Source organism: Larus michahellis, chromosome 5 (assembly GCF_964199755.1).
Source record: "Larus michahellis chromosome 5, bLarMic1.1, whole genome shotgun sequence".
Lineage (NCBI taxonomy): Eukaryota > Metazoa > Chordata > Aves > Charadriiformes > Laridae > Larus > Larus michahellis.
This window is the reverse complement of record NC_133900.1, coordinates 36,285,712-36,308,283: the sequence shown is the minus strand read 5'-3', so window position 1 is coordinate 36,308,283 and position 22,572 is coordinate 36,285,712. Positions and strand designations below refer to the sequence as shown.

Sequence of the window (22,572 nt, the reverse complement as noted above, 5' to 3'; positions counted from 1 at the left end):
AGCAAATAATTGCCTAGGAAAAAGTCTTTGTAGTGCATCTGAGAGCCTGGTGTAGGGACCGAAGCTTTTTCACGAGCAATATCCTGAAGTCCTGTTCTGTGTATGGCTCTTCTGTTTCCCTGTAATTCTTCATGGCCTGCTTTCCCATATCTTCCCTATGCATCCTTCTGCGTTCCTGTTAACCTGGGTCGAGGGTGCTGCACAGTGTAGCTGGCTCACAGCTGTCTGCCAGCTGCCCATCTGGTTGACTTTGAGCTTGAAGCTCATGATGAAGCCCCTTGCCAGTTTAGGCGCTTCCCATCTGTCCAGACTTCCATGAATTTTACAGAAACTTTAATTTTCTAACTGTGTTGTTTGGACTAGTTAGTATTGACCATTGTAATAAAAAAATATTATTGAGGAATAGACGGACAGGTAGTGTGACCGCTTCCAGTGTGTGCATATGAATCTGCACACGTAATGGGCTGCATATGAGTACAGGACAAAAGCACGTCACACAGCTGTCCCCTTCTGGCAGTGCTAAACCCACGGTGATGCTTCTATCCAAAAAACTTGCCAAAACATACAAATAATTTATTGAATAATTGGCATAATGTCACAGAGGGAACAACTCAAAGAATGGTAGCTGTGGCTTGTCTTCAGTATTGCTGGGTATATTCACAGTGATGCAGGGATCGTACATTTTTGATATCAGCCAATAAAACTGCAGCCCTATTTGTCACCAAGATTGTTACATGTTTTTGTTGATTTCCATGGTATAGCAATTATTTGATTTATAGGATTTATTTTTCTATTCATTTGACCAACAAATGATCAAAAAGTGCCCCATGCAGTTGTTGCTGTGACGACTTGAAAATGACCCTTTGGTTGTGTTCGTGGTATACGCTTCTAAATGCCACAAATGTGAATCTCATTCCTCAGGACAGCAATCTGTAAAATTATTGTAAACGCTTAGCCGTGTGAGGTTTAATTAATGCCAGAAGCCTTCAATAAACATCAGTTGCAATTTGAAGTGTGCTGAGTTAATGATTCCTGCACTCTGACTACTGCACGTGCCATTAAATCCATGCAAAGTGGCTGGCACTGACGTTAATCACATCCCACCAATGTCCCTGCGTGCACAGAGGGAAAGGAAACGGGAAACCAACAGAAACATTTGACAGCAATGCACTTAAACATCTCCACTTAGAGGCCTAAAGGACAAAGCGCGTAACAGTATCATTTCATGTGGTAGGCAAGAAAAACATAATAAAAAATTAATGAGTGCCTTTGATACCTTTGCAAGTTAATAAAATAACTTCCCTAAGTAAAACTTTATATTAAATGTGTTGCAGAATCATCTGTTAGTTATTGCAACGGGATTTTTTGTAATGCTGTTTGACCAGAGAGTTTTTCCTTCAGTGAATACTGATAGTCACCAAAAAAACGTGGAAGAAGTTTTGGAAAGGGAAAAAAAAATAATCTTCCAAAACAGATTTTTTGGAACAGACTGTGAAATTCTGTTCTTGTACCCATGCAGAACCTGGCAGCATTTCAAATCATGTGCGCCATGAATGTGGTTGCTCTAAAAAGGGATAAAGGAAGAAAAAAAACCACAAGGTTATAAACTCTGTGCTTTCTTTGTTTACCGATGTTGATGGTTTTGCATTTATTTTCATGTTAGTTTTGCGTCGTGTGTCAGCACAACTCTGCCAGCTGAATCGTGAGCATACCAACTAGAGGTGATGTTGTGGCAGTATATGTTAATGAAAGTAGAAGTGCAGGAATAATCTATCTAATCCACTTTGTCCTGATCTAGGTTCTTGGAAGAGTTAATTCTCACTATCCTATGAGAAAGGTAGTATGCTACTCCCAAGAGACAAATACTTGAAATAAATGTGTTTATATCCTTGTTTAAGGTTTAGTATAGTAATTTTCTAACATGCAGTTGTTCCTAAAAAACTGAAGTAAATTTGAGTGAGGTAAAACCTTGTTCCTCTTGATGATCAAGTATTTTACAGCTGGTGGGTTAACAATTGCTGTGTAAAAGAACATTTAATACTGTACAGTTAAGTAAATGAGAGCTGTAATTGAAGAGAATTTCACTGCCATATCTGTGATGTCCATTTAGGAAAAAAAAAAATGCTGAAATACCATGAATTGAAGGTGTGCAAGTTGGATCTTTGAATCTGGAAGTGTAGTCCTGCTTTGCAGCAATCTTGCATGTAATTGTACTGATACTGTTCACTGTTGTGGATTCTGAGAAGGTAACTAAGCCCAGAAATTCATATCTAAAGCATACAGGTTGAAGCTTAACAGTGTGAGGAAGATGGCTTTTGTGCATAGCACATAAGACTTGGACTGTGGATCTATGCAGCACTCCATAGCTCTGCAGCTGGCTTCGTGTATCACCTTAAAAAATAAATCACCTATTAACTATTTTGTTTTCCAAATCTCTGTAGGAAGATCAAGTCAATAGCATGAACGGCTTGTGTTTTGCTGCTGTAAGGCTTAGCGTCCCTGTATCACAATTTCTGAATTATCAAACCGGAACAATATTGTCTCCTAGGCTTGTCTGTTGAGTGTCTTGTATTTTGGGAGAGGATTGTATTTGTCTAGGTGGTCCTAGCAGTGGTGTAGCAGTCATAATCTAAGGACGTATGGGCCGAGAGAGAGCTAATTCTTTATTAGGCGAGCTAGTATAAGTCTTAGGGTATCTTCTTGGGCATCTGGATGCAAACATAACACAAATTAAGACTAACAACAATGCTTATTCAGAACTGTACTTGTAGAGATAATTTTTGCAGGGAAGACTATGCTTGATGTGTCAGCCTTATGAAGGTTTTTATGACTGCACTACTGCTTGTTTTTTCTTCCCTTTCAATAACTTTCCCAGTTTGCGGGAGGGGTTGTTGTTGGGGGATGTTAAGATTGACTTCACTTGTTATGGCCGTATTATTCATGGTTAGTGGGACCATATAAATTTTTTACTATTTTGCATTATTCAAAGCATGCATGGCCACGTCTGGGCCATATATGAATGTGTGATTTGTAATTTTTGTATTTTAGAGATGTGATAACTAGAAAAAGTTTCTCTGTACTTTCTTTCAGTGATGTGTGTACATAAACTTATGTCTTAAGTAGTACTGATCTATTTTGGAAACATAATCAGTAAGGAAATGCTATACAGCTTAACTGAATGAATGAATGATAGTAATAAACAATAACAGGTATTGCTTTAAAATATAAATTATAAATTGTAATACTACCTGGAAATGGAGTCTTTTACTATCTGTTGATGCGACTGATAATACAGGAAATTATTAATGAAGGTACATTTGTTTTTAAAAATTCCACGAAATACAATGTTTTTTTTTAACATAGCATAAACAGTATCTGCCTCTGTTTAATGCTGTATCTTAAAGTATCTTCCAAAGATGCTTTTAAAAAATAAATTTAAAAGCTCAGGTGTTTTTGCAGAATCTTTATCCTGGAATTCTGTGATGGTCTCATGTCCCTGTAAACATTTAGTTTTAATTTTGCAATACATACACAAGTAGTAATGGTAATGTTTAGGTTACAGCATGGTCCAGTCAAATAAAATGGGAGTCAGAAGATACAATTTTTAAGGCTCTCTTGCTATCTCTGGTATTCATCAACTCAGTGGACTAGGAGATTCACTTCTTTGTGTATTTTCTGTTTCTGGTTAGATAGCCTGTGTTGTTAAAGCTTGGAGTCTTGTTTTTATTGGTAAGTTCATACAGCACTCAGCAAAACTGAGAGTTTTTCTCTTGTAGAGCTTGGGGATGGACACTTTAATAAAACACTTGGGATTATAAGGATTTCAAAACTTAAAAAAAATAATTGTAATAACCCTCTCTGGCTAGGATCTAGTAAACCTTTGTATTACTGTAAGGCTAGCAGGCATGACTATAGTGGGGCTTGTCATTCTATTGAGATTTGAAATCTTCCTAAATATTGGTTCATCTTCAAAGAGCTATTATGAAGTGATTACACTTTCAGAAGTTGGGTTTTTTTTCATTAAATGTATTGCGACTTGGCAATAACTAATTATTAAAAGTATTGCAAACTGCTTGGAGACAGGCTTGTCTTAGCCTTTCTTGATTCCCACCTGGACGTCGTCTTCCATTCCAGATACCATACTTAGCATATGGATAGCCTTTGTGTTTTGCAAAAGAATTATAATGTAATAACTGAAAAACTCTTTTGGTTTGCATAAGAGTCCTATGTGAAAGCTATGAAACATTCACTGAAATTCCATGTTGTTTTGATTTTTGTTGTTTACAGTGATTTGACAGAACTATAACCCTAATGAAACCACTTTTTTCTGCATACTTGGGTGCATTCCCACCAAGTTCTCCCTTGCTTTTCTCCTGAACAATGGGTTATTCCCCTTGGGGATGGTCACACACATTTGCCACTGTGACTCCAGAGTAATGCCTCTAAATTTGTTGTGGCTTTTTAGCACCTTAGTTCTTAGTACTTTCTCTGTTGAGTGTTGGACCACACTGTAGCCACTTTCTTAGCCTGTGCTCCAGAGACAGCTGGGCTTTTTGCTGGGCTTCACAAAGCATTTTCAAGTGTGATGTGATTCAGCTGTACCACAGCTGATCACTAAAGCTATGCTGTATATGTTACATTTTCTTCCCAAATGGAGACTCAAACCAATAGGGACTCAATTTCTATGGAAACAGCTGTCATATAGTCAATTCTGTGGCTTATTGTAGCCTGCAAATTAGATAGAATAGATGTTGGAGAGCAGCTTTTTGTGCTCCTTGTTATCCCTTTGCTCTCACTGCCTAACTGCTGCTGTTGATTAAGTTTAATCCCAAAGCACATCAGAATTAAAAGACTTTGCATTTTTATAAGTCTTCTGAAAAAAAGCTTTTTTCCACCAGTTCTATGGCAAACATAAGTTGTTATTCACAGTGCGGTAAATGCCTGAAGCAAGGGAAACAATCGCATGTAAGTTGCAAATCTGACTGCAGCGCTGATGCTCACAATTGTCGGCTGTTTTGGAAGTATGCCAAGAGAAAACCCAAATAAAACAGATTCATCTTCATAAAGTCCTGAAGTAATTTGTGCAGCCTATAGGAGAGACAGGTTGAATAGTTGGAGTATGAAGAGATTTGAATGCAAGAAGTTAAGATGTGAGGCTCTTTTTAATCTAACTAAGAATAAAGGTGGAACAGATGTTAGGAAAAAAAAAATCTTTAATTTAATTTGTTATCAACTAGATAAAATAGATTCTTTAGTGATGAAAGCCACAGCTGTACTGGCTAAGAGACTTCTGATTTCTCCAAAACAGCTGGAATGGTAAGTTTTGCCGTTTGATTTAGTATGACCATTCAAGGTAATTTTCAAGCATTTTCTTTTTGGCATTTGCAATTAAACAAGGCACCACAAGTGGTCACCGTGCTGTCACTGATAGGGAATTGGGTAAGAGAACTGTCACAAAAAATAACTTTGACCTCTTCACAGTCAAAGCTATGGAAATTGGTTTAAGGCTTTTGTGTTCAGAGAAGGAACACTGTAAAAAGCCAGTCGTATGTTTCAAGATGTATTAACCTAAACCACTCCCAAAACATAAGTAACCTGGTAGTAACTGACTCCACTTTTTGTCTAGTAGCTGTCTTTCAGTTGTGAAGACAAAGCACATTTTTTACTTACTATTTTATCTTATATTTCGCTTACCTATTTTACCTGTGATGTTTTTACACACATGTGATCAGATGAAGCCTGTTATCTTCCTATTTCAGCACCTCTCAGTGAGTTATTACCAACATAGGAATAAAATAATAAGTATATAAATAATGACACTTTTGTACTGGAAGTAGTTTGAGATATAAACTACACGTGAACTTACTCCCATGTGAAAGAATAGCTTTATTGATCACAGTCTAATGTTTTTCACTAGGGCTGTTGAAACACTTCCGTTAGTAATCTCAGTAATTTAAGCAACAGCAAACGATGGAGAAAATGTCTTTCCACATAGGTTCTATCTCTCTCTCCCCAACACACGTGCTCTCACACACACGCACATATGTGAGAGAAAGGGGTTGTGATAAAAGTTACTGGCAATGTTGCTATGAGCAATCTGACTTAAAAATTGCCAACAGCTCTTCTTGCCTTTTTGCTAATTAGAATGAACCCAGGGAATGAGAATTTTTCATGCTTTTGTCCCTGTCACCTTGCAAGTGTGCTCTTCATGCTGTTTATTTTAATAAGAGGGAATAACAACACACAGAAGAGTAAGAAAAGATATTCATTTATGCTTTCTTTTTAAGAAGTCACCCAGAAGTACTCTGTCTGATCCTAAAAATATCTCAAAAATAAATGATTCAGTCCCTTCTTGATCTTTACAGACATTCCTTTCATTGACCACTAAGATGCTTAGGGGGACAGAGCCTCTGATATTACAGAGAGAGGCAAAAGCACCTGTTTATTCTGATAAGAAGGATAAGGAAGGATCTATTTGCAGTCTTTTTGCTACCTAATATTTTATAGGGAAGGTGGAGCCTACTCCTCTCAGATACACGCAATGAAAAGCAGGACAATGGGACTACTTAACATTCTGTGATTCTATGAAATATCCCAAAAGAAAAATGGGGGCATTAAAGAAACACCTTATACTGTATTTTGACTTTCTCAAAATCCTTATATTTCAACATAGACTTCTGAAAAAGCTTTTGGAAGCTTTTGGGTAGTTGGGGAGAAGGTAGTAGGGTGCGGCATATGCATTTAATGGTATGAAGACTGGGTCACAGATGGAAAAAGTTACTAATTATTCAATTTCACTAGGAAGCCTCTGAAAGAAAATAACTCATGTTTTTAAATGGCAGAAAGGTCTCAAGGAAGTTTCAGAACTTGAAAAATTGCTTTAAAATGTTACTTTATAACACTAAATGTGTCTAGGAGTAATGATGCGATGGCAATTGAAGGCTGCTATAGGAAAATAACGTTCAGGTAACTTATTTCTTTGTTATGAATTAATGGTAAAGTATGATACTTGGTTTGTAAAGATCTTTATTTGGCTGATTAGCTATAATTGAGAAAAAGGGACAGTTTTTTAGTTCCAAAAGTCCTTTTCCAGTACCTGGGCACCTGGACGTTTGTTAGTCTTTCTCATTTGTATTAACTTATTAAAAAATAAATAAAGACTGCCTCTCACTTAGTGCCACAGGCCGTTGCATTCGTGGCAGCGCCACTGGGTTGTTGTCTATTCTAATGCCAAAGACCCAAAAAATTGTGCAGACTCAGGCATACCAAACAGCATACTAGGTAACACATTTACAAAACCAAAATTAATCGATACCTGGACATCAGTTCTTTTAAAGGGGCTATTCTTAGTGATATTTTTGAAAAGGAAGTATTTGGGCAAATGTGCAAATCTCCTGCCAGCAGTCATTGTTCATTGGAGAGCATGACCTCCCTGCTGTGCTGTACACGGATAGGAGCAGTAAATCTATGGCCAAAAGCAGACAGTGTTGTAAACATCTAGCAAATGTTGCCAGATATTTACAATAGCTTATTACCTAGTAAAAACGAGTGTCAGTTTATACTTTTCCTTTTTTTTTTTGGTGTAAAGTAGGTTTAATATGTATTTTTCGTGTGAAGATCTGCTACGCTTTTACAGAAATAGTTACACTGAAGTTTTGCGTTTAGTTTGCTTTGCGTAGTATGCTATATTTATAGATCTAAAATTCACATTACAGTGTAACAATATTCTTTCCAGCATTTTGTTACATTAGTTCATTATAAAGTCCGCAACACAAAATTATATTTGAAGTATCAACTTATCATTTTAAGAACTGTTTTTATATTGGAAGGAATATTTTATAGTGGGTTTTGTTATTGAATACCTTTAATATTACTAAAATTATTTCATAAACAAAGGTATGTCTTTTGGAACAGCTACTTTACTCTGGGAAGAAGAATTCTAGAAATAAAGTAGTGCAAAGTAAAGATGAGGTTGAATGACTATTAAGTGTAAGTAGCCTTTTCCAGTAGGATGCTGGTTTGTAACAAACCAGAAGTTGTCTACATTACTGCATGGAAAACATTTATCAACATGATTTGAAACTTTTTGCAGACTATTGCTGCATCACTGGAAATAGGACAAAATACACTGTATTCTTATTATATTTAATAATTTTGAAAAGAATTAATTCGTATTACAAAGGTTGTTTCACATCAACACAATTAAGAGTACTCTTTTGTAGAGTAGAGTGAAGGTACTACTTGTCAGCGTGGACATCTATAACTTCTGGTTCTGGTAAAGATAACAATGTGGAGTCAGAACTTGGATGTGTTGAAAATGGATCTCACTGCATATATGCAGTTAAATGAGCAGCTCACAGAAAGAAATGAATTTGACTATTTCAGCCTCTGTAGCTTTCCCAGGTAATTGGTTGCCTTAATGAAGGTTTTGATTTCTTCAGTTTTGTTTCGTGTGTTTTTTCCCCAATTACTTCAAAATATGTACTTGTGAATCCACAGAGAAAGTATGCATTTGTTAAATTTGATTGGATACACAGTTTAATACTGGTTTTTGTCCAACCGTAATGTTACTTGAACATTCAGTCTCTGTGAATGTTGGGTTTGTAACTAGAAAATTCATGGAGCTTCTGAGCAGTAAAATACTATTGTCTAAATAAGAAAGTAAGATCTATAACAATGTCTACTTTCTAAACACACAAAAATGCTGTGGGCAGTGGGCTAGTAAATTAAAACCTTGAGATGAAGCTTTTCTGTCAGAAATGAGGTTACCTTTCTATGAATTCAGTTTTAACCCCGTTGTTACATCAGCAAGTTTGGGTGCAAGTTGTCTCACACCAGTGAAGTGATTGGTCTGAATTCCTGAATCCTCCCCCTCCCCCTTATTTGAAGAATTTAAATACCGGAGATAGGCTCGTTTAGGTGTTGTCTTCTTCCTCCTGTTTACATGCTTTTGGCCAAAATTCATTTAATGTAGTGATGTGTATCTTGGCTTGAAGTGAATAACAGTTGATTTTTAAAGTATGTAGAAGAGATACTTATAAAGGAAAACGCAGCTCAGACACTAGCTGAAAATAATAACCTTTCTATGTCTTTATTTTAGTGAAAACTGAGATACATTTAACTTGAGATTCAATTAACCCAAAATTCAATTTACACAAATTCTGTTTTATGGTAATACATACCTGTCGGTAAGAATAAAACATAATTTTGTAGGTCTTGAGGAATTTGAGTCAAAGATAAGTATTTTGTATGGATATAGCTGAAAATTAAAACCAAATAAGTAGATAGGAAAAAATAAATCAGTGCAGTAAAGGACTTTGTGTTCTCTATTCATGGAGCCTTCCCCTTCCTGCCTTATCCCATGTATTTACAGTTGTTTCATCGTATGCTTTCTCCTGGACAAAAAAATATAGTATATATAAGGGCTTGATGAGGATCAACATTTCCAATCAGTAATGAGTTTCAAATGAAGTATCAAAATGCTTTTTTAATGAAGCATAATTGTGTTAAAGCAACCAAATTTCTCTGCTCGAGCCTGTCCCAGAGATTCCACGCCACGCTTCCAAAAATGTTTGAGGTGCAGAGGGACAAGAACGGGAAAAGCAGAAATCAGTAAAATAACCAAGAAATGTTTAGGCTTTGCACGGGGCAAGGGGGAAGCCATCTCAGCGCTGTGATCTGAGGTGGAGTTTGCATGTTCCTTAATGTTTCTTAAAAAAAAATAAATAGTTTCTTTGCTGTTGGAACGGTGCTGGTTTTTGCAAGAGTCGCTACTGCTGCCCGGTGCTTTGTACCTCTATCTGCTCTGGAAGAAGGTTGCTTTGCATCATGCTTCAGTGACATCCTTCTTGTGGGCCCAACTTTATGCGTAGACGTCCTGAGTCCGCTGTCCGTTTAAGAAAAATATAAGTTGATAAAAGGAAAATAGCCATAAGGAAATCAACCTCCCAGTGAGAACAGTGCCATAATAAATCCACTTCTGAACAGCTGTCCATGCATGAGTTTTGAACTTATCTGGATATTTGCAGCTGCAAAACCCAGTGAGGAAAAACATGACTTACCCGTGGTATGTTATTTTGTTTTACAGGAAAAGGCTCAATGCTTTCAGAAGGCTCTTGTTTCCCAAGCGGATAAATCCACGCAGACAGAACTCGTAGGCCACGATGTAAGTAGCTGTATCGAACAGTATTTTTTTTTTATCATCTTTGTGGGTGTTCAGACTTCTGTCAGCCTGTTTGCCTGTGCTGCTGTTGTGTCCATGCATTGATTTAGGGGGATTTACTGGAACACCATTCATCCTTTGCTCTTAAATGATTTTCAAATATCTTCTGAAACATGAGAAGATAATTACAACTACCTGCCAGCATGCCAATGCCCTATTAATTTTATGCTTTACAAAGAGCTGTGAATTAGCATAAGTGAATGTGGAGGGTATGTATTTAGTGGATTCTAATTTTTTTTCAGTATTCATTTACACACTTATTGACAATTTAATGAGGTTGTTATGTGTATAATCACCATACGCTGTCCCAACAATATTTGAATTTTGGAAGATAATGGAATAAATACAATTTTGCCTAGTGATGTTTCCTAAAGAGCATCTCTCAGAATTTCTGGTAGAAAGTGAATGCGTTCTCATTCAAGAACATAGTCAGGGAAGACTCCTTAACTGTAGAAATACATATACTTTTTTCCATTTTTTTAAATGAAAGTATTCTGTCTCTGGGACGTTGGTTGAGTATGTATAAGAGATTCACTTGTTCATATGAGCCTTCTTGAATAATCTTTGATTAAGAATGCCACAATGTGGAATATTTAGCACAGTTCTATTCAGTGATTTGAGCAAATACTCCTTACCAAAGACTGTTCTGCAAAATAAGGCTGTGGGTCTGCATTGGTGCGTTTCAATACGCTGCTTCAAATTTATAGAAAGAACACTGTAATTAAAGCAGGTTTTGAAACCTTCCTCTGGGTTGGCTTTGTATCAGTGAAGCATTAAAGTTTTGTCTTCGGAGTCTTTGGATGGTCTTCTGAAGATAGAAACATAAAAATTTCATGTTTTAATCTGAAAAGTTCTTGACACAAACTACCTTTTGGTGTTTTTTCAGACTGACTTTTAAGATGATTCCAGCCAGGAGTACTAACATTTTTTATTTTTTTTTAAAGTAAAATACTTCGCACAAAAGTGTAGTTATTATTTTTATATGTATTACTCAACACTTGTGGATTGTTTTGTTTTGTTTTGTTTTCTTCAGCATACCTATCTGCACTAATTTCTTGTTCGTGGGTTGCCAAATATGAGTCCTTATGTTCTACTGTGTCTGTGAAATAATGTCTGTTGGAATTTACTGAAATTGTGAGATGCGTATATTAATGGTGAAAATCCCATAATATTCAAAAATACTTGAAAACATTTTTGTATGTTGAAATGCTATATCCCTTTCTTCTGGGACTAATTATCTTTAGCAGCTACTTTATTACATCTTTGATGTTAAATAAGTCTTCCACTAAAAATGAGAATAAGAAATTTATAGGGTTGGTTTGTAGCTTTTTTTGTTGTTATTGGGTTTGGTTGGGTTTTTTGCCTTTTTTTTTTTTTTTAGAGATGTCACTTATGATGCATTTGGTTGTTCTTTACCAAATCAAATATGTGGTGTGTCATGCTGCATGGATTTTTTTGTTTATTTTTTCCAGTCTGTGTTCTCTTGGAGTCTGTGGGGGGAAGAAGGTCTTCTGTCAGTAAAGTAGATGATTGCTAATTCTGAAACGAAATTAGAACCCCCTTCCCCAAACAGAAACAGTTTTCTGGCTGAGATCTGAGTATTAAACATAATAATAACAACAAAAATTTGTAAAAAATAACCCTTTTCTTTAGCAGCATTCCCTTCAACGTTAGTGGAACACGTTTTTCAACCTTCCCTGGTAAAATGCCTCTACCATTTCATGGTTGCAATCATGTGTTTTCTTATATAGGGTGGTGCAATGCAAGTACAAAAGGAAATGTGGAATGTTTTTTTATAGAACAGCACATCCACTCGTATTTCTCTTGTACAGAGAACTTGTGAAAATTGCATTACAAGGAGTTGATTACGGAGAAAGTTGAACTAATCTGCAGGAATGAGACATGCTTACTCTGCACACCATGAGGGGAATTCAGTGAAGAAAAATGTGCAAATAAATAGTATTAGCAGTTTTCGTAATATTGTCAAAAACTTTTGGTCACTTATTTATTAGATTGTGCAGCTTTTCTTCAAAGGATAGCTGTTACAGGTAATGATAGGTTCAGCTGTGTTTCTGTTGAAACCAAGTGGCAATTACATTTGTATTCTTGGCTTTTGTATGAGATCTCAAAGAGCAAGCTGTAACCATGGCAAGTAGTATCTGTACGTCATTTCATTCAGGCTGTGCATAAGTGTGTATAACTACAAGAATATGGTGACAATGTGAAATTAGACTAAAGAGAAAAACACAAAACAGATCAGAGAATGCAAGATATAATTTTCACCCCATTAGTCGCACATTCTGAGAATAGTACGCATTGAATACCTAAGATATCTGGTTTAACAGGAAAGCAGAAAATTTTTCATTCCATCATCCATACAGATTTGCAGTTGTTATTCCATTAAAAAAAAAAAGTCACCTGTTTTATTTCTCCTTAATGCAACTTCAGAAGCTAACGGTAATTGGATAAAAGCGTTATCAGAAATTTGCGTAGCATTATTTCATCAATGTTGTACAAATATTGATATAGACTTCAGAATGTAGTGTTTCAGAAATCCTTAAGTTCTTCTGTGAATAGTTTTTTTTTATATTCTTTCATATTCTTTTGTTTCACTGTATAAAGTTAGTAGTTGCCTATTTTGCAGTGCAAAAAAACCCTGAGACAGTTTAGCCCCCAAAAGAAAGCAATTCTCTGTTTTGTTTGACTTCTGGACAATGCCTCTAGTAGTTGAGAGACTATTCTTTAGCCTTGGAGTTCATTTAGATACATCGTTAGAAGTAAGTGGAAGTTCTGACTTTGACTTAGACAAGGAATATGAATCCTTTCATCCATAGGGTGTACAGTAATGAAAAAAGGCTAGAGGCTAGTTTATATTTAGGAAGGAATGGGTGAAGAAGGAAGAAATGTAGTGTTTCAAAGGGAAGAAATGTTCTTGTCTCTGTGGAGCTGCTCTGAAAAAGTTTAAACAGTGTTGACTGAGTGTTTTGGGTAAGTATTTGAGAGGTTATGAGAATGGAAGTTAATATAGTGTATTTCATGTTAGTGGATATGAATACAGACAGATTCTGGCTATCAAGATGATTAGCAAAGTTTGGATCATGCTATCTCCTGCAATACCTGTAAACTGTTGGGTAATACTTCTGATAGATTTCTCTGTTTTATTACATGCAGCACACTGAGATTTTTCAACTGAAATTACTTTAGAGTACTGTATTAGTAAGCAAGTGAAAGCTAAAGTCTGTAGCAGTAAAGATAGTGTTTCTCATTAAGAACTGTTTGAACTGGAAAGGACACTGCTTAATCTCTTTTCTGTATTAAAACAATCTAATACAAAACTTAATTATGGAATTAAAACATAAAGTTTAAAATAAGTTTTGATAAGGAGGAAAAAGGTCTTCCGTGATGAGGAACACTAGTTTCCTTAAGTGATTAACGTGACCACCTTGCTACTTGACTAAATTGAAAGTAAAATATCAAGCCAACTACTGTCTGTATTCAAGGGAAGACATTAGAAAGTAATCCAGGTTTCTTAGAAGGCTAATTGCTTTCTACTGCAGAATGTCAAGGGATCTCCACCTTATGATAGCCCTAAATTTATTCTGTTTTCCAATATATGCACTGGGACTCATTTAAAACATGTTGGGAGTCTTTCAGAAAGAGCCATGTGTGTGACATATTGATGTGGGATACTACTAAATGATAAATTATTAATGTGCTTAAATAATTCATGCCAATTTAACTTCCTTCACCTTCCTTTATTTGCAAAGCCTTTATTTTATTGAGAGATGAAGGAATAACTTCTTGCATGTTGATCGGGTTTTGAAAACGGACTGGAAGATAGATACAGTCAACTAGCATTGCAACTGATTACAAGGTCATGTTAAGCGATTCAACCCTAGTAATGGCCAGTCCAAAGTATCATGCAGGCATCACAGAAACACTCTGCAGCATGTGCCACTGCTAATGAGTTTTCACTAAAACGTGTCTTGAAAGCAGAATTCAATGATGACAGTAGAATTCTCTGTTATCACCAAAAGAAGTCCAGCTCAGCACTGCTGTGTCAATCTTTATCAGTCTTTGGATGAAAACAATTTGTACTTAATTTTATTCTACACAGAGTAGAAATTCCTAATAGCTGACATGATTTCTACAGTGTCTTCTCTGTGTTTGCCTTGTGCCAATATTACAGGTTTCACATCTCAGAACTGCTATTCTGTTTTTTTCTTTTGTACTGAGAGTGAAGTTGATGTAAACAGGTTTTGGACTGGTCCTTAACTCCTTCCCCATTTAATGGGAATCCTTTCCAGTTTAGTGGTCCTTACGTTTTATATTATGCTTCTACAGTTTCAGACAAAAAACTTGTGTGGTCTTGCTCCCTATCTGCTTACTGTTTGATTTGCGTAGCTACAAACAAAAATTACCTTTCCTTGGTAATCACCAGCATTGTGTTTACAACAGTGCTGGGTGATAAACAAGCAGGCTAAACACCTGTACTACCATGCATTATTAAAATTATTAGATATCCATGGTAATACATTTTCATGGTATTTGTTTTGTAGCTTACTGTACATTACCTTGGGTAGCATGCCTCTGTTTCCCTCTCAAAGCCTGGGCGCTGCTTTCTGCAGAGCAGCTGGGTTTCATTAGGAAGGGGAAGATGTGGAGCTGGATGCTCTAACTGTTCCCCTCCACCTCCCTTCTAGGCTCCTCATTCTCCCTGGCAGCCAGCCAGCATGCTTCATGGATGCCGTGAGGGACCTGTTGCGTTGTGTCCTCTACCCTAGGAAGGCGGGGGGACAGAATACTAAAGTACTTGAACTTCTTGAACTTTCCATTTTAATCTAAATATATTCCTTCCCACAGTATTGCATAGTTTGTTATAGTGTGAAATGAGTTGCATTTTGCCATCTAAAATATGAAACATATCCTGCTTCTGCCCACCCACCTTGGAGACTGATGTCCACCTGCTATTGTATGTTACTACTAGATTATCTTTCTCCATTTATTTCTTATTCTCTCTCTGAGTTTGTTTTCTAACATATACAGTGAAATAATGCAAACTTGTGCATAATATACCTTTCTCGAGTGCATTTTTTTTTTTTTAAAGTACCTTTAGAAATCAAACCAACCATTAACTGTTTCAGTCCTTGCTTTGCTTGTACTTCTGTGTACCTATTCATATCTAGATATCCAAGTTGTTCTGGTCATGCTAATTCCTTTCCCACAACTTCCTCTAGCAATCATCTTCTCTTCTTCTCATGGCCATTTTTGGGTTTTTTAGTATCCAGTTTCAAAATACCATTTCAAAATCTACATATGTTTTAGGATGTCCTACTTGTGCAAATTGTGCCAAACTTTTCATCCACTAATAGTGAAATATTATGCTGAAACTTTTTTGGTTTTAATGATTGCATTCCACCAAGCCTTACCAAACATATTGCCTCACCATCAAACCACTAGGTACTTGCTGTTTTAATTCCATTTAGCCACGAAGTCAGGAAGACGAAGGATTTGTTCCACCTAGTACTGCTCACTACAAGGATAAACAGTTCAAGTTAGCAGTGCTGAACTTGCCAGAGGATGCTTGCTTGTGCTGAGGGTTTGGTGTCTATGGTGCTCTATAAAAAATGATACAGGTTCTCACATAAACAAACTTCAAAAGTAACTGGGTTCTGGGAGAGAAACTGAGACTTGTCGTATGGAAAAGGCAGGCTTCCACTAATCACTTCAACCCTATGGCTGATTATCAGCAGGTATTATACATTTAATTTTGCCATCTCTAGGAATCTGGAACAGTAAAATTTACATTCTGTAGTGGTGCTCAATTAGTATGAATGATCTTCAGTTTTGATTTGTGGATTGAAAGTTGGCTTCTGGCTGCTTGTATAAATAAACTGTGTGATGTTTAAATATTTGTAGTAATATGTGGCTTGATGATATAATAGCTGAGTTTTCTCATAGACTAGAACTTAATGTAACACTGTAGTCTCTGTATCTTTAAAAATACTGTTTTCCTGTAATATACTCTGCAATTACAGTGCAGTGTTTTCCTTGCCTGTTTTCCATCTTTCTACTTATTCTGCATTTCTGTATCATAAAAGTCTTCAGTCTTGCCTTCTGTCTTTGTATCTGCAGTTATGCTGTTGCTATCTTGCTTTTAAAGTGTCATAAAGTATGAGGTACTTAGAAATATTGACCAGACTTACCATCACTAATTTTTGCTAAGATGTCTTGGCGTGGGGGAGAGAAGAAGGAGAGGAGGAGTGTGTTTAGTTATTACTACTTGTTCATCCTAGAAATTCTGTTTTGGGAGAAAATGCTTTTCCCACTTGTTCTGCTTTAGCTCCACCACTGTCTTCTCTTAAGAGTTCTCCAGGAGTTTACTTTTTCACTTAAGCATACCCATCTAGATATTTTGTCTCGTTTCTTATTTTTACTTTAATTTCTGTGTAGTACTTCTAAGTGAGTATGACTTAACAAAATGTTATAGCAGTAGTATATTTTCAGCGTGTTATACTTACATGGTTTCTATCATAAAGATGCTAGGGGGCAGTTCATAACATCTATAAGTATTAATTAAACGCGCAGTTATCCCTAGAATTAATAACATGTTTTTACTACATCCACTCTGACCTGTTACGCTAAGGACAGAAAGAAGTAGGACACTGACGAACAAGCCCTTTCAATAGCTTTTATTTGGTTGACATTAAAAAAGCCATCCTTTTCCCACTGGATTATACCTTGCTGACTCGGTTCATGCATTATGCTGAATACTAGCAGTGTCAGAGTAAGGCCAGAGAATGGTTTGGGAATATATAAGCAGCACTGAAATCTTTTGAATTTTGTTCAAAAGAATGAAATGTGAATTCAGTAAGGTGCATTCAGTGGCAATCAGAAACTCTCTAACGTAGCAACGTTTTGCGTTTGAGTATATTTTCTTAAAAATTATAAAAACTCGGATTCACCTTGAAGAAGAGATCAACAAGCAAAATACATAAATGCGGCACGGATAACCACTGTATTGTAAAGCAATATGTATGGTTTCTGTCATATTAGTATGTTTAGAATGAATGTTTTTTTAATGCAGAATGATCTACTTACACAGTTTTATCATAATGTGGAAATGTTTTCATTTTATGTGCATGCTGCATGTAGATTCCTTCTATTAGCATAAACTATCTCAGTCTGGTGACCTTTTTCCCATACAAACATGGCATCTGTTGTACATAACTGTTTTCTAACTAGAACTGTGTCATGCACAAGCTGACAAGTTATATTTCTGTTTTTGTATGCGTAGTTGCTTAATTCCTTGTTAGGTTGATCATTGGTGTGCAAGAAGCTTTATTATTACATGCTGCCTGTGTGACTGCATACAGTATAAATGATCATTTTTCATTTAACTTTGTGTTGCCATCAAACCATGCATCTTTAAGATTTCATTTCATTTCATTTCTTTTTTCTTTTCTTTTTTTTTCTTTTTTTTTTTAAAGGCCCTGTGGAATTCTTCATGTTCTGAAGGCTTAGTTTACAAACCTATCAGCATCTCATTGGTTCCATCATTATTAAATTAAAAAAAAAAAACCAACATCTGGACACTCTGCACTTACGGATTTAATTAAACACTGCTGTATATGAAATGAGCTACAAGTTACCATTGCTGGCAAAATTCTACTACTTAAAGTTATATTTGTATTATCAAACAACACTTTTTTGGCAGTAATAACTTCATTATTAAATATATCCATGAATAAATTATTAGTAAGCTATCACAGAGTTATCTGAAATAAAACTCAATTATTCTTACCATTTTGTGCACTTAATCATCCATTGGTGATTCACAAGTAACAAAATCCTTCAGTGATGCTTGTTTCTGAGATTGAAAAAATACGTCTTCAAGATCTGGAAACCTAAGGATACTATTACTTTTAAAACCTGTATTTTCTGTCTTACAGTAATAATACTTTTGCACCAATTGTGAATACAGGTTCAGCACCTTTCAATATGTGATCTATTTGATGAATGTTCATAATGATGTATGTAATTCTTATATGTGGTTCGAGAGACCTTTCTGCAGGGGATTTGGTAAGCTTTTACAAGGTCAGAATTTACCCAGCTTTATCCCAGGAAGTAGGAGAGCTGATCCTAAAAATGTACACTTTAGTTTTTTTAATCCATTAGAACCATAGCTTTACTCTTCCTTTTTATTTTATTTTCTGAGTACTTCAGCTCCTAAGAGACATTGCTAAGACAGCACCAATGTGAGCAAAGTAAATATTGTGTTTGCTGGATGTGACTGTGGTACTTGAGTGGATAGCTGTTGTTGTCTAAAGCAGGGGGGGCGGGGAGGGGGCAAGGTAATTCCTGGTTTATGGCTTCATTAAACAAGACATCAGAAGCAAACTGGAGAGTTCACCGAAAATCCTGACACCACTCTTAGTTGCTTCAGTGTTCCCTTACCCAGGATTGACTTCATTCACCCGAGGATGTATTCTACACTCACCCTCACCAGGTAAGATAAGAAGGTGCTTGTGCCAGCAGTATTCTTGAACCTTTACTGCTAATATCTTTTCTTACCAAGAGGAGACAATACATGAATCTTGTTACTAAGCCATTTAAATTAGGCCTCATAGTATATAATAAGAACAGTATCCAACTGGAGCAACTGTTTAGCACCTGTGGCTTTAACTTCAAACAGAGGACGTACTACTCTCATTTAAAAATAACATTTCACCAGTTATTCTTAAATGGATCTGAAATGAAAATAAAGGCAATCAACTAAATATTCACGCAAGTGTTTAAAGTGAACGAACCTTCTTCATGGGTGATGTTGCATTATGTCGGCTGATTCTGTACCACCTAACATGGAGTTATTGTTTATCAATCTCATATCCACTTTTCTTTTTTTGTTTGTAACAGCCATCTTCAGCATCCCTTTTTCACCCTTTCGGTCAGGCTTCCTGAAACTTCTTTCCATATATAATTGCACAGCTTTTACTGTATTGTTGGAAGTATCTTGAAAAAAACAATTAAGTAGCAGATACATAATTTGAAGAAATGATGGAAATGAGCATGTGCTTTTTATCCTTTTGAACTTCATCTTCCTTGTTGAACTTTATCTGTTGCCTTTCTTCCTTCTTTTGTAATCACTGATGAACATAGAAACGTCTACCTCTTACTGTCTGTCATGCTTTTCTTTTTTTCATCACCATCTTTATTATGGTAATATTTTCAGTCCTTGTAGGATACTGTTGTCTAGAACAGGATAGAGAGAACATTTTTTCATTGTGATGCTTTGCCACAGAGATCTGCATTTTGCTTAAAGAAATTCATATTGGGAATGGAGATGGCTGTGAAAAACGAGCGTTAAGTCAGTGAAAGAAGAAGAATGGAAGAAAAAAAAATGTTTTCAGGATTCTGATGAGAAGAAAACTAGTTTCACTTCCTAGATGAAAAAGCTTTTTTACCTGTTCCTCCTAAGTCTGTGAAAGAATACTTAAAATACTCAAACAGCTAGTGCATTTCTAAACCTGTCACTTGATAGAGGTGTTGCTAGCAGCTGTCATTTCAGTGCAAAACTGAACATGGCTCTTTGGGGGTAAAGAGCCTAAGAGCTGGGATTTTAACTTTCCCAGGAAATTTCCCACCATTTCCAATACCTTTTTTGCAATTTCTTTGTTTTACTTTCTTTTTTCTCTAACTTTAAAAAGCATTATATACCAATAATAAATTACTCAGGTTTGGATTTTGCTCACATAACATTTGAATGGTCTGGAAAAAAATCATGATTGACAATCACTATTCAGAGGTCAAGGAGGCACGATCAGCGTGGGTAAAACCCACACTTTATATGCATAGACAAGAATTTAGTGTTAGTCTAATTAAAGTCTTAACAGTCTGATCAAAGATTTTATTTTTTTTTTTATTATTCCAGTTACAGGGATACTAGCACATCTAGTTCAAACAGTCAAAAGTTAAACGTACATAAAGTCCCTTAGTACCTAGCCCTTTCTTTGATGTATCGCTCACTCTTGCTCAGCCTCTCTTGATCTGAAGGTCAAAGGCTTCAGGTCAGTTGTGGAATTGGTAGCACTAAAGTAAATCTTTTATCACAGTTCCTTGGCAGGAGCCTGATGTTAACGTTGATGATTTCTTTCTCCTCCTTCTGGAATCCAGTTGGTATCTCTCTGATATGTTTGTTAACATGTTGTACGCCTTGCTCTTTATCGTTGATGTCAAGTTCACATGACACCTCTGTTACCTGTACAACTGGTTTTACCACGCTCCAAAGGTTTCTTTCCTTTCATGGTGAGTAACTGGCCGTTGCTGAGTTTCATAGTCCTGGGGTCTCTGGTGTCATACAGTGCCTGTAATTATTTGTATTGTTCGTTATTGGAAGGTCAGTCTTCACAGAGTAAGTGCTTGTTACTGATATCTGTAAGATACAAACCTGTAGCTGACAAAGCCACCCCTGTACCCTCCCTGCTACCAAAACCTTGCCGTGTAAGGCTAATACGAGGTGTTACACCACACAACTGTGAAAAGCTGAACAACAGCTAATGCAAAAAAGGTAATAGTAACCTGGTCATTAGATAGCTGCTCTTTAAGAGCTAAAGCAAATATCCAGGCAGGCCAGACAAATCTTGATGCCAATGTTGTTAGCTTGATTTGAAGCCTGTGTCTTGTTACAAGCAATGGCAACAACCATATTAACTGGGATAGAATGGTAAAACAGTATTGGCAAAATACTTTGCTCTCATTGTGAGCATTGACATTTAACAAGTGCAGAGGTTTCTTATTTTAACTAGCATGCATTGTTCTTTCTCCATTTGATTCTTTGCAAGTGGTACCAGATAACCTGAGTTTGCTTTCTGCACTTTCCTCTGGGGACTTCCGAATATGCGAGTGTAATGCTGTTTGATACAACATAAGAGGGGACAAAGTAGAAATTGAGTCACTGGATTTAAAATTAACACAGGTGGAAAAATGTTACAGATAGAGCAAATACTCTGTGGTAAGCGTTGAGAGGTTAAGAAGGAACAAGTGTGATTAGAGTTGTAAGCAGTCAGAGGCACAGACAACTCTCAAAAAGCCTGGGGCGGGATAGAGGCAGAAAGGTTACATCCTGCTTGAATTGAAGGGAGGTTTTTTCATTTGTCAGTGTTTGTGGGTTTTTTAGCCTTAATCTTCTGATGCAATTTCAATATGGAAACATGCAGAACGGTGTGAATACTGGCATTATAAATTGTTCTATTCTTCCACATTTGGAGCCAATAAAGAATTCCTGTAGCTTTTCAATATTTACAACTGGTCTGTAAAATAATTTGAAACGTAACATTGAGGCTGTTTCTGGGTATAGATACTGTGTGCATGGTGAAAGGGTTGGAAGTTTCCTTGTTCATAAATAGTTAGGAGATCAGTGGCTTATCTTCTGGAGCTGAATTTACCCAGTGTTAACCAGTATATTTTAGGTATATGTGCGCTTTGTGGTCATTTAGATTGTATTTTAAACTGTTCAGTATGCTTTAGACATTTATAGAAGTGTTAAAACTGAAAGAACTGAGGAGGAAAAAGTTAGCATATATGACCTATGTTATACCAATAATAGAGCCAGAAAATGCCATTTCTATCCCTGACCTATTACTAGTACTTTCTCAATCGAAAGTACAGTGAGAACTATATCCAGGCTGTGTACTCTGCATTCATTTCAATACAGTGCTTTTTTAGTATTCATTTATTCATTTTTAGTAATGGAAGTTTCTACTTCTTAAGAGTCAACAGAATATTAACATTAATGATAAAACAGCAAGAAGGCGCATGAAGAGAAAGGATTATAAATGAGACTTGGAGAATAGTAATACATTTCTTTTGTAGTGTACAAAAAGGCATGAAATTGAAAACAGAATCTACTGGATACCAGCAATAAAAGGAAAAAATGTTCTGTTTGTTACTAGGAAATGCACTGCAAGAAAAACTTGCAAAGATATATTTTTGTCTGTGCGTGTATTAAATCATGCTGAAGTTGAAAGCACATGAATTAGATACCATATTACAACTTTATATTCAGTACCAGCTTCATTACTTTCAGGGAGATTTTTATTCATCTGAAAACTGGGTGGTGTTGTTAATGTTAACTATCATGATGAAATTAGGTAATAGCTTTGTATTTGATACTAAAACAGGGGAGCTTGATCTATATTGTGTAATGGTGCATACATACTATCAAATATTTGGACAGAAATGCCAACACCTTCACTGACATAATATTATGTTGTAAGTGAAGAATGAGGAAAGCACAACTGTGTGAGAGGAATAGATGATAGAAGCAGTAGGATCTTCATACGTTAAATATA

At 36.1% G+C, this 22,572-nt stretch overlaps 1 protein-coding gene across 9 annotated transcripts in view; it reads left to right on the top strand.

The window, feature by feature from the left end:
- The window catches only part of CCSER1 (coiled-coil serine rich protein 1), a 724,562-nt gene that overhangs the window by 443,992 nt on the left and 257,998 nt on the right, over positions 1 to 22,572 (top strand). For 6 of the 9 annotated variants that reach the window (XM_074589579.1, XM_074589576.1, XM_074589574.1 and 3 more), the window contains one exon: positions 10,088 to 10,165. In XM_074589579.1, the coding sequence (XP_074445680.1) occupies positions 10,088 to 10,165 (78 nt within the window). Of the gene's footprint in view, positions 1 to 10,087; positions 10,166 to 14,925; positions 15,655 to 17,712; positions 18,101 to 22,572 lie in introns of those variants that run through there. The other 3 variants (XM_074589580.1, XM_074589581.1, XM_074589582.1) reach the window with 2 other exon arrangements.